The sequence below is a fragment of the Nothoprocta perdicaria genome, unplaced genomic scaffold, assembly GCF_003342845.1.
Source record: "Nothoprocta perdicaria isolate Ctin4 unplaced genomic scaffold, notPer1 scaffold_280, whole genome shotgun sequence".
Classification (NCBI taxonomy): Eukaryota; Metazoa; Chordata; class Aves; order Tinamiformes; family Tinamidae; genus Nothoprocta; species Nothoprocta perdicaria.
In genome coordinates this window covers 806,390-818,660 of record NW_020455511.1, presented here as the reverse complement: position 1 = coordinate 818,660, position 12,271 = coordinate 806,390, and the positions used below count along the sequence as shown (strand labels likewise).

At 44.7% G+C, this 12,271-nt stretch overlaps 1 protein-coding gene across 1 annotated transcript in view; it reads right to left on the bottom strand.

Annotated features, from left to right (window-relative positions):
• LOC112948929 (neuronal acetylcholine receptor subunit alpha-7-like) overlaps positions 1-5,997 on the bottom strand; it is a 45,631-nt gene extending 39,634 nt beyond the window's left edge. The window contains exon 1 of the mRNA XM_026041271.1: positions 5,919-5,997. Within this exon, the coding sequence (XP_025897056.1) occupies positions 5,919-5,997 (79 nt within the window). The remainder of the gene's footprint in view (positions 1-5,918) is intronic.
• Between the last annotated feature and the right edge of the window lie 6,274 nt (positions 5,998-12,271).

Here is a 12,271-nt window from a genome sequence, read left to right as displayed (position 1 = left end):
GAGGAGAGGAGAGGAGAGGAGAGGAGAGGAGAGGAGAGGAGAGGAGAGGAGAGGAGAGGAGAGGAGAGAAAGGGAGGGTCTGCTTTGGGGTTGCTTATGAGGACCTTTTAATGAATCATCTTGAAAGCAACATGAGAAATGCTCTCAAGCATTTCTCCTTTGCTAGCGTGAGCTACTTGAAATTTCCTGGATATCCTGTGGTACCTTCAACCCAAAATCTGCTGCAGTGGGCTGAATCTGTGGCAATGAGGGATGATTTTAGCAGTGTGGCTTGGCGAGCTCTCTTCCTTTGTGTTTAAAGCATGTTCTTGCTGGGACCCAAGAGCAAAGCAAGCTGCTGTTTCTCAGAACTCGTAGGAACTTTCTGACATTGGAGAAGGTTATTGTTTTAAAAATAAGTATATACATCCATGCATAGCTTTCTATGCATCTGCAGTGGAACTGGGCCGCTGTGGTGCACGGATTGCCATGAGAGCTGTGCAATGCCTTGGCTCGTAGCGTAGTGTGCCTGGCTGTGCAAGTGCACGCAGGCTCCTTCTGCACTGCCTGCAGGAGCAGGTGCCCTTGGGGCTGCCCAGGAGCCTCCTGAAGTCCCCAGGATCTGTCAGCAAGGATACGTGACCCCCATGCAAGGGCAGGGTTAATTCCAAGAGGCTGCGTTTCTGCCAGCTCTGAGACTCTGCTGGCTTGAAATCTGGACAACCACACACCACCTTCCTTTTTTATTCCTTCCTTTTTTATTTCCTCTTCTTATTGTTCAGCTGCTCCTCCTGAAGCTAGATTTGAATGTGCTGATGACTTTTCTAACGTGGCTCAATATGCAGGGGGAAATAAGCCATCATCTCACACACCGTGCTTCACCACTCTGAAGATTCGAGATTAAGAATTCCTTCTCCAAAAAGGGCTGGCTAAGAATTACAGAATGAATTTTGTGAAACTTGGTATGAATCCCTGCATTAGGCTATTTCTCCACACCCCAAACCTCCTGTCTCAGAGGAGATGAAAAGATTAAGCAGCAGCCTCCTTTATATCCACCCTGTACTCAACCACATTGAGTACCCAGCACTTCTGGAGTCTTGTGTCCATCTGGGGCTCCTTGGGGCTGCCTGAGCCAACTCTGTCCCATGCAACAATCCTCACAGAGCCACAGAGATGAGGAAGGAGCTGTCCCTGTTGTGAGCAGGGTGTCTGAACCAGGTGACTGCTAGAGGTCCCTTCCAGCTCAATTAGTCTACTGGATGGGCTAGGTTTCGATATAGATGAGATCTTCTCTCATCCTGGTTGTCACAAATACGTCATTTGCAATTTATCATTTATTTTTTTCTCTTGACTTGGCGGGGATCAAAGTGACTCTTTGACCAAAACTCCTCCTCATATAGTCACAGCTGAGCTTTAGGAAAGACAATGTGCAGTACTGTCAGTCCCATGCAAACTGTGGGTTTAGGCTGTTGTCTGAGCAGCAACAGCCTTTCCAGCTCTTGCTGTATTGGTTGTTAAATAATTACCAAAAAAAATAGTTGTTAAATAATTACCATGGCAAATCTGCCAAAGGGAGTGAACAGAGGTCCCTCTTGTCCCAGGTGGTGGCACAGAAAGGAAGACTTGATATCCTCTTGGGAAACAAGATGGGAAAGGACCACCATCCTCAAAGGGAAAGGATCTCTCCTTAAAACCTGTCCTTCCCTCTACATCCTTTGTCCAAAGACAATCTGCAATTAAGGAGAGAAGTGAAGGCTGATGACTAACCTGTCCTCGCTGAGCTTTCTGAAGGAGAAGGAAAGGGCTGAAGACATCCATGTCATCCAGATGACTACAGATTATCTTTCCTTTGCAATCTATGGGCTTAGTCATGAGCCCAAAGTGGGAAAACTACATTATTTCTAAAGACATCATCCGATTCTCATCCATGACATTATGTGCTCATTTCCTCAGTGCAGAGATTACTTGGTAAGCAATATTCTTCTGCAAGCCAGATTTTCTCAGGAGTGTGCTCCAAGCTGCCAACAAACTCCAGTGTGCCTATTTTATTTTCATGGATATTACTTCTTTCCCACTTTCTAAACTGGATTATAGAAGGTCTCTTTAATAGGCATCTTCTGACAATCATGTTAGGAACAGCACATACTGCTTAGATTTGCTTTAAATGCAAGATATTATCTCTCCCTCCATGCTTAGGACAAACAAGCGAAGCCCAATGCTAATCCTTGGTTCAAGATGTGCAGCCAAATTGTATGGGTTTCAGGTATTTACACCCCTTGAAAGCAACAGCCGTCGGGTTTATATGGAAATACCTCCCTCTGTGCAATTGAAGTAGCCACACTCTGGGAAGAGAGTCACTTTATCAGGCTGGCACAAGCAGCGGACGTGCTGTTCCCCCTTCCCTCTGTGTGATGGCAACAGTAAATGCTTCTTTCATTGCTTGGAGAAGTTTGCAGCTGCTGACAAAATCACACAATATGCTACTGCCATCACAAACGCATCCTCTTCCCTCTTGTCTTAGGAGAACAGACCAGAGGAAGAAAATAAGGCATGGAGCTAGCTTTAAAAACTGAACAGTCTGCACAGGAGGACGTGGCCCAGATCAGCCTCTGTGCAAGAAAATAGCACCAAGTTTCTTGGAGCCTGATGGCTTCTCAGAGGCAGGACCTGGGCCAGCTGCAGAGTTGCGTCTGTGCCTATGGCAATGCAAATCACTATATGCACATATAAGATCAGTGACTTAATGTGATGCCTGCTTCACTGAACTGAAAAGTCCATCTCAAGGACTCAAGGAACGTACAGCAGGTTGCTGTAGCAGACAGTAACACACAGAAAACCATCTCAAGAGACTGGCCGGGGACTCTGTCTGCGTGTCTCAGTGTGCTGACTTGCGCCTTTGCCCTGGTGCTCCTGGTCACAGAGCACAGGGGACCTGTATGGGGACTTGTATGCGGACTTGTGCTGTGACCAGTCACATTCTGCCCTGTCCGTGGGACTTCACGGCTTTGTGGTCCTGGGCAGGCATCCAGCACGGCTTGCTGGATTGACAGGACTCTGGTGTCCATGTCCCTCAAGGGCTACAGCCATAGCTGTAACGGGCATTGATGGTAATTTCCCCTCTCTGCCTGTGTGGTGTCTTTTTAATCAGTAGAGAAGAAAAGATCTGCTTGTCCAAGCAAACACCTTTCTTCTATCTTTCTACTTCAGTCTTTTCGCAGCTGCTTTGCAATCCTAAACTTTGCATCGCCTTCATAGCTCAGAGGATCTGGAGGGCTCTGGTGAGTGTGGCCTCCAGCCTTCAAATTAAGGGTGCAAAAGACTCTAGATGATCCGATTTTTATACGTGGTTCTCATCTGGTGACATGTGTGAGGTCCAAAGGCAGACCTCTTCCACTTACCGCCTAAATTCACATGTTTTATATGGTACCCTTCTAAGGCACTAGCCTCTATTAGTCCTGATCTGAGTAAATTAATTAGAGAAAATAATTAAACTAACTTGCTCTGTACAATTACCTCATTCCTACACAGCTAAGACTCAAAGCTTAAGCCTCATGCATTTAAATTCCAGTCTTTATTCTCCCCTCCGCAGAGACCTGTAACTCCCTGTCACCTCGGTCTAGCCCGTTCACATTAAACAGGTGGCAGCCTGGCAGCAGAACGGGGCTTTTTGGGGCTCTTCTGCCAGTGCTGTTGCTGCTGCAAGAGCAGCACCTGCTAACATGGGAGTGAAGCAAGCACTGCATCCCAGGGAAGCTCTGCAATCACCAGGCCTGGACTAAGTCTGCAGAGACACCGAGAGCATGGAATAAGCCTGTCCAACCCTGGAATGAGCCTGTTCAACCCTGTGCTGTGAGCTGCCAAAGACAGGGTGTCCTGCACAGGCCGGAGGACACCGGGAACTGCCCCATCACTGACATCTGCTAGCTGGTTATCCAGCTCGAAGCCTCTCCTGCCGTGGGATCTGCCCAGAAGTCCCTTCCCAGGGTGACTTTTCCAAGCCTCACAGCCAGATCATGCTAAGAGGCATCATCTACATTTCCCCTCAGCTTTGGTCCAACACATTGCATTGATGAAGAGCCAGGAGAGGATGCGGAGAGCTTGGTGGTCACCACCACAGTGATACCTGGCTGGAACCAGCACTGGGTTGCATTTGGGAAGAATCTTGCAGTGCCGGAGCAAGAAGGGGATGTCTGCAGGGCTCCCATCAGAACTGCAGGCAACGCTGAGTGAAGGTGTCAAAGCAAAAAGCTGTAGATGGGCTGAAAAGAGTGGTGCAGGGATATTTTGTTTCTTCACCTACTTCTCATCCCCCTGCCTTCCCCATCCCGCTTTCATGTCAAAAAGCCTCAGAGAACATTTTAGCAAGTAGGAATTTGTCATGAGTTCTGCAGCACAGTGCTACAAGGCAGCACAGTGAGAGGGTGACATTGGTTACAAGGGACTTGCTCTGACTCCCACACGTGGGTGCAGCAGGTGATCCTGGGGACGCTCGTCTACACATAGAACAGCTCAATAACTTAGTCTTTACATTTTTTCCTCTCTGTCCTCACCTCTTCACCAGTTCTTGTTTTTTTTTTCAAGAAAACAAAGAAAAAACCCTCTAGAGATGGAAATTAGAGATCCGTTTTGCTCTGTGTTAGCAGCTGCCTGTGAAAGTGCACACTTATAAACAGCTGGTAAAAGCACCTCATAACAAACTGTCTGAATTATTTATAAAAGCAGCTTGTGTCTTCTCAAGCTGCTCAGAAAAAAAAAAAAGAATCCTGAACATTGCCCTCGGTGAATTAGCAATTACACCATATTTAAAAGTCAGTGTTTAAATCATGCAGAGTGGGACCGTGCACTGAGTTATGTCATAAGCTGTCGCCTGGCTGCTAGTTTGGCTCTTGGAGAAGCACAGAAATGTATTGCAAAAAAAGAAGAGAGCAAAGTTCTCCACTAAGGGATGTGAAAGTTGTGGATATTTTGCAGATCCAGATAAACCAGGGAAGAATCATATGGGTGTGAGGGACACGTGTGGTCCAGTGCAACATCATGCAGGAATTGGCTTTCTGTGCCTCCGGGCTCCTGGAATATGTGGACCGTGCTGCACTTTGATTTAAAGAGGCAATCCTCACTTCCCCATGCAGAAATTATGGATGGCAGGACACAGCCCTGCACATCTGGGCTGCTCAGGTTCAGAACTCGGCGTTGCTGCCGGCAAGTTTGCTGCACATCGAAAAAGCTGATCTTGCTAGGGAGCAATAAAAGCACATTCTGTGTAGCATTCTGAACGTCGTTCAAGATTGTCACCCTTTCAACTTCTCATTTAAAAAAAAAATCTTTATCAGATGTGCAATCCTCCTTGCTTTGGAAGGATGCTTTGGCTTGCAACACACTGGAACACATCAGGATATATATTTGGTCACACTGACACCTTAGGCAACAAGATTAAAATCATTTACACCATTTTGCAGATTTAAGTCTTACAGAATGATGCATAGAAAGTAAACAGTTATTTTTTTTTCTGCTCATATTTTCAGTAGGAAAATACCATTTCAGCCTCACACCTATAAGGGTCCAATAATGGAACTCCCAGACATAAGTTATAATTTCTCATTCTCCCAAGCAGCGGTAATATGGTAAATCTCTAAAGGAGAGTGAGAACGTTTTCCTCTTGAAAATCATTCAATAAATTTAAATCACTTGAATAGATTTCGAAAAATTAAAAACATCACTTTCCATTTAAAACAAATGGACCTTTTCCCTTCATTAGAGAAGATGTAAAGTAGTATAAAATTTAAAGACCTGGCCGAACAGATATTAAGTTCAGTGGGACCAGGTCTAGACTCTGACAAAGTTCAGAAGGCATGCAGAGGGGAATGCGTCTGAAAACAGAGTAGGAGAATTTGGAAAGAAATAGAGGAAAACAAAAGAGCAGAGAGCCAGGCAGAGGTTACCTTTAAAGAACGACACGAAGAAGGATGCCCAGAGACACAGCGCGGAATACAGGAATCCCAAGCACTTCCCTGCGAGCATGGTGGGAGCGGCGCGGCCGCGGCTCGGGAGCGGGGCTGGAGCGGCGCCGGGGCCGGGAGGCAGAGCAGGGTGCCGGTACCGCGTGCGGTTTTGCGCTCACAGCAGCGGCTTTGTGTGCGGGTTTGGCGCTCACAGCACCGCGGCGCCGAGCCCGCTCCGCGCCGGGCGCCGCATCCTGCGGCCGGTTTCCGCGCTCGGGAGCGGGGCGGGCTCGGCTCCCGCATCCCGCCGCCGCGGCGCTCCCTGCCCGGCGCGCTGCCTCGCTGCCCGCCCCGCTCCCCTCCTCCTGCCCCGCTTTGCTGGCCGGCGGGCACGCGCGCCTGCTCCTCCTTGCCTTGCACTGCTTTGGCCTTTTGGGGCTCTTTTTGCCCCTCTTTTGCCCTTGCCTGAGTGCTTTGAACGGCGTGGCCAGGACAAAGACATGAGTGTCTGAGCACTGTGTGGTTTGCGTTGCTGTCTCTGCCTTCCCTGCTTATGTGTGTAGATATGCATGTGTTTGTGCCCGTTTTGCACCTTTCTTTGTGCAATACCAGTTGCTGATGCTGCTCCAAGCTGGGCAGCGGGTTTCTCCCAAGTACAGCACCCGCACACCAAGAACTCCTTCCAAAACCCATCTCGGCTACAACAGCAGTACCGAGGGATAGATGGTATTGTTTAATGCCGTCTGTAGCCAGGAGGGTTTGAAGTTTATAGGGTTTGTGCTTATAGTGGGGCTCTCTCACAATGTGGCTATGCAGACATGCATGCAACACAGTTTTTCACATTTCATTTTTGAATAACTTGTCTCTGTCCCAGAAGCTTATAAGAGAGAGAAGGAACATCTGCTTTAAAGGGTAGACTGGGGAGTTAACTCTGCAGCAAACATAACTGAAGTTCATTATTCTCCTTTCTGTAGAAGCATTTTGATCATTGGTTCTGTACCAAGGATAACTGCATCTTCGTCTTGGAAAATTCTTCTAAAATGTGTGATATGCTGCTTTTTGCCAGGCTACTGGCAAAGGGGATTTGATAACAAATAGAAGAGTCTAGCATTATTATTGCTATCAGTGTCTTTCCAGTATTGTGAGGAATATCCCTTATAATCTCTATGAGTCATATGTGAAAATGTCCATGTTGTAAAGAAATTACAGGTTAAATACACCAGGGTGGGGTAATTGTTGCTGGGTAATTCATAGATCCTCATACTATGGCTAGAGCAAACTGACCAGCTTGCTCAAGTCATGCAAGGTAGCAAGTCACAACAAAGGAGATGTGGTGAGTGCTATAGGTCGCATGCTATAGACTTTGGGCTTTATGCCTATGCTAAAGTCCCCTCTCTCTATTGTGTGAACCAAAGCACCCTTGCCCAGGTCAAAGGGCACTCTGCCCAGGAGCAGAAGATAAAAATCATATAGCTCTCAATTGGATTAAAAAGTGTAAAATCAAATAGTGATCACTAGAGAAGGGAGAGGACCGGGTGAACCCAAGACAAAGAAGGACATTGCGTTCTAATAAATTTTGGGGGAACAAACATGCAAACTCCAAACAGAAGTACAATATTAAAAAAAAAAAAAAAAAAAAAAAGAAAAAGAAAAGTAAAGATAGTTTCACAATGGTGTGGAGGGGTATTCCTCAAATGCATCATATCAGGTATTGAAATGACTCCGAGCCTACTCAAGAAGAGCTACTATTGTGAGAGAACCTCCAAAACACACAAAACTTACAGATTACAACTGGGAAAGAAGGAGGGTAAAGTGACGTGCAAGTCACTTAGTGTTACTACTACGAAAGCTGATAATGTCACCATTGGTCCGCTCAGACTCCACTCTAAAGCAAATTCTAAAGGAAACATCAGCGCAACTAGGCACCATTAATTATTTTTGATCACAAAGCCCTACTATTTTACTCAAAGTAGGTTTGAGCTCTACTTCTTTTGCAAGTTTTGTTGTAAATAGATTGAAGAATATTGCTTTTTTTACCAACCTGCTATTCACTAACTTCAGAGACTTCTTCCTATCACATCCTATCTTGAGTAGGCTCAGAGTTGAATTCAGAGACAGTCCTGTTATTTCCTTTGCTTTAAGACTTTTACTCTAAAGGATGTGTGCATGTGTTCCTATCCTCAGTTCTAAGAAGATTCAGTAGTCTGGTTAATCTGTTAGGTGAAGGTTGGAAGATAAATGAATAAACCCAACAAAGGGTTGATAGGGCTGACAAAAGGCTGTTTGTTCTCCAAACACACATTTCCAAAGGTCATAAGTAACCAGCTGTACCTTGACTGATTCCTGCAGTTAATCAGCTCTTCTGAAACAGGGTCACTTGTTTTGACAGCTCCTGTTTAATTTTAGTCATTATTTCTACATATTATTACATACTGTTCTTCCAGCACAAGCTGAACTCAGAAGGTCTGTAAAGTGCTAGGCCAGGACAGGAGACAGAAGCTCGGCCTGCAGGCGTGTGCACCAGATGGGCATCCTAGGTTGTTCAGAAGACTATTTAACAAGTTAGAACGTGTAGCAAACCCTACTTACACAATGGCACCATAGCAGGAGCAACGATGCACTCTGGGCACAGGCGTTTTACTACCAGCATCCCCTCTAAAGAAAAAAAAAGCCTTGCAGGCCAGACCCAGAAAGAAATGAAGACCAAATTCTTTACCATAGGACTGAATATGCTGGTTTTTTTAAAGATTATATGGAAAAAAAAATATAGTAACACAGAAGTTACATATGCAGCCAAACGAATCACAGTGTATTGTTGATCCTCATCAATATCTGGAGGTGAGGAACTCCTTTACCATGTGAGATGTTCAGAAGTCCTAATCCTGCTATTGGGGTTGCATAAAGAAGGCTTTTTACAACTTCAGGAGAGAATCCATCTCTATTCATCCAGAAATCAAGAAGTATTAGAGTATTAGCTCTGCTTTGGACACAGTCAAATCTCTTTTCTCCTAATCTCACCACTGACCCTGGATTTGCCAAAAAGAGTAGATAGTGCAAATTTTCAGCATGTCTCCCCCAGGGAGGCTGGGAAACGATTCCTGCTAGATGATTCCTGCATGCATCTGTGACTTAGTTCCACACTTAGAGCATTTTGCCAGAGCAAGGAGTTGTCAAAAAGCTAGGCTCTAAGCTATTCCCAGCTGATTTATTCACTTGTTTTTATCTTGAGCTTTCTCCTCTCTTCTCTTATCAGTAACTCCACAGCCTTGGACAAAAGACCAAGAGTTTAATAAACAGCCTTGGGCTACACACATCTGAGAGGCAACTACAGCAAAACAAGAGCTCTCACCAGTGCATGGAGACACCCGTTCTGGTCCTTGAGTGTTTACAGCATAAGGATGCTAGGTCTTCCATCTTCACCCAAAAATACTGTGACCACTTTTCATTTTGCATTCATTAATTGTGAGGAATTAGGTGGAAGGGGTACTCCATTCTAATTACCAAAAAAGGATTTGGAATTTGCAGGGGAAATCTCAGGACTCTGTAACAATGTGCACAGCAGGATAATGGTAGAGAGCTGCCTGGCAAGGCCTCTGGTCTGCATATGATCTCCAAAATACATATAGGTGGCAAGCAGTGACAGTGGCCATGGAGCTCAAACCATTCAGGCTCAGCAAAGCAACTAAAAAGCTCAATTATTTCAGTCCATTTTACCAGAGCTCTTCCTGAAGGGACAAGTCCCAAGCTGGCCAAGACCAACTGCTCAGTAGTGCGCAGCTTGATGCTTGGCTTTGGGTTGTGATGGCCTTCTCCATACACCACTCCTTGATAACTGCAGCTGGTCTGCATGCAGCCAGCATGTCCATAACTTCATCACAAATTTTGCACAGCCGAGTATTATTTTAGCAGAGGAAGGCAAAAGAGCAAAGTCAGTTCCTGCCAAAGTCTATGTCGTCCATTTAGTGGCTGGGGCTTCTGTAGAGGGATCTTTGTCTCCTCTATACACTCTTTCTTTAAGGAGACCTGTGGAAGGTGTTAGACAAGAACTGGAATGGCAAGATGAGGGGAAGAGTCCAAAGACAGAAGATGAAGGGGAAATGGACAAGCTGAGGCCCATAGGTATGAGAATCAGCAATATGCTGCTGTTGGCGTCCAAATTGGGGGAGTAACTGCCTTCAGAGTGAGTGTGACCACATATTCCCAACCCAGAGACCCACCAAGAAGTTCAAGCACAAAGATATTTATAAGGGAGAAACCACATGAAGTTCATGATTTCCCACCACACGACCATCCCCTCCAGCACCAGCAAGATCTGAGGACTGGTGTTCAGCCTGACTTTCCTACTAGGACCACCAAAACAGAGCTGTCTCCTTCTGGCTCATCTGATTTCAAATCCACATTCAGACAACAATATGTCAAACTGAAACTACCACCACTTGGCCAGGAAACTTTGATGAAATTCAGACTCGGAGTCCTTGGAAAATGTTTCAGCCATGGATGCTGATGGTACTACTAATGCAAACATCAAATGAGGAGTCAGAAATATTGTTGGAGAAGTAAATGCTCTGAAGGGCTTTGCTGCAGCTTGGGAATAGACTCTTTTCCAGGAGTAATAAAGTAACTTTAAACAAAAAACCATGGTCCTGACAATTGACAGAGGCAATCTACTCTTTGCACCAGGTTCAGGAAATGGATAACATGTGAAATTGACCTATAAAAATTTCACAGTAGATGACTACTCCTTTTAACAAACCCTCTGGCTGTGTCTGCAATTTACCCCCAACTTCCTTGGCATAGCATCAGCAGCAATTTGTGCTCTGAAACGCTCTCCTGAAGGCAGGACCATGTGTGAAAACGCATTCCAGGGCAGGCCAGGTATGTATGAAAGCCACCTCAAGATCTGGGATGGAGGAATGCAGGATGATCCCAACCTCACACCTGGTGACATTGATGCTCTTGCCTGGTTCACACGGCTTGAGACACACTACGGAACCACACAAGGTCCTCAGCAGCAATCACTCTCTTGTCTTCTCCTGGCTGAAGGGTCTCTGCAAAGAGGTACCTGAGCTGCCAAATGGCTTGAAATGACTAGCACCTCCTTAGTGGTGGAGTATGGAAAAGACTCAAAGAAGATAGGCCAGCACACATAGCACCATGTAGGTGCTATGGTCACCTAGTGCTCACCAACATAAGGCCACAACTTCCCAAAAGGAAAGGAAAGAAGGGCTGGTAATTCTTCCTGAGTTGTACGGGTCCTCAGCCATCTTGTCCAGATTCACTCACTTTCACTCACTTGAAAAAGATAATTATGATTTAAAAAAAAAAGAACAACAATTCTGCATGTATCAAAATAGTAAAACTCTAAACAGATATTTATTATTCAGTTACATTTGGTTTTCATTGCACAATTGTGTTTTTATCCCCATTTTAATTTTTTTTTGTTTACAAAGATACATGGACATTAAGAAATTGTTGAAGTGATCAGTTAAGTCTATTTAGGCACAGTTCATTAACACACAAATCCATTTTCTCCATTTTTTTTTCTCTCTGTAAGTATCTATGGTTGCATTCCAGCTCCAAATTGAAACACATATCAAACATTACACATACACAGGCACACCATCTGAAAAAAAAAAAAAAGTTCTACTGAAGTTCTGATTAAGTAGTCTTTGCCCTTATAAAGGTCGCAAGCAAACCCAAATGAAAGCAATTTATTTTCCGTAAATCAACAAAATCCTAAGCTAAAAGCCCTGGTCGTTGAGAAATTTCTATGCCATCCATAGCATGAGCAAAGAAACAATTCTCAAAAGAACATAAAATCGCTTGAAAATAAATTGCTTTATCTTGGAAATAATTTAAATAATTTATTCTGTATGAAAAATAAGCAAAAACAAGGCAGTGCATGAAGCTTGTATGGTGACAGGAAAACTGCCATTATCACACAGGCTGCTGAGATTGTACCAAACATCTGATAAGGATCCCTTGAAAAGCAAAGAGTGTTTGTGTCACATCACTTTGGCTACACTCTGTGATAATGGCTTTGAAGCTTGAAGCTGTTAGATGGTTTGACGTGGCCAAAAAAAAATCTCTGGCTTCTCAATTTTTTTTCCTAACTTACCTATCGGTATTTGTGAGAAAGCCTGACCGCTACTGGCCTTGTAAGATTCATGCACTGCTTAAAGCTTTTTATCTGGAGAGAGCTGCTTTGCAGGAAAATCTGTACAGCAGGAAAGTTCATTTTGAAATGAGCTGAAGTTTTCTTCAACTTTGTTATTAATATATTACTATCCCCTTATTTTTTCACAAAAAAAAAAAAGAAAAAAAAAGCGTAGTGTTAAATAAGTGACTGGTGC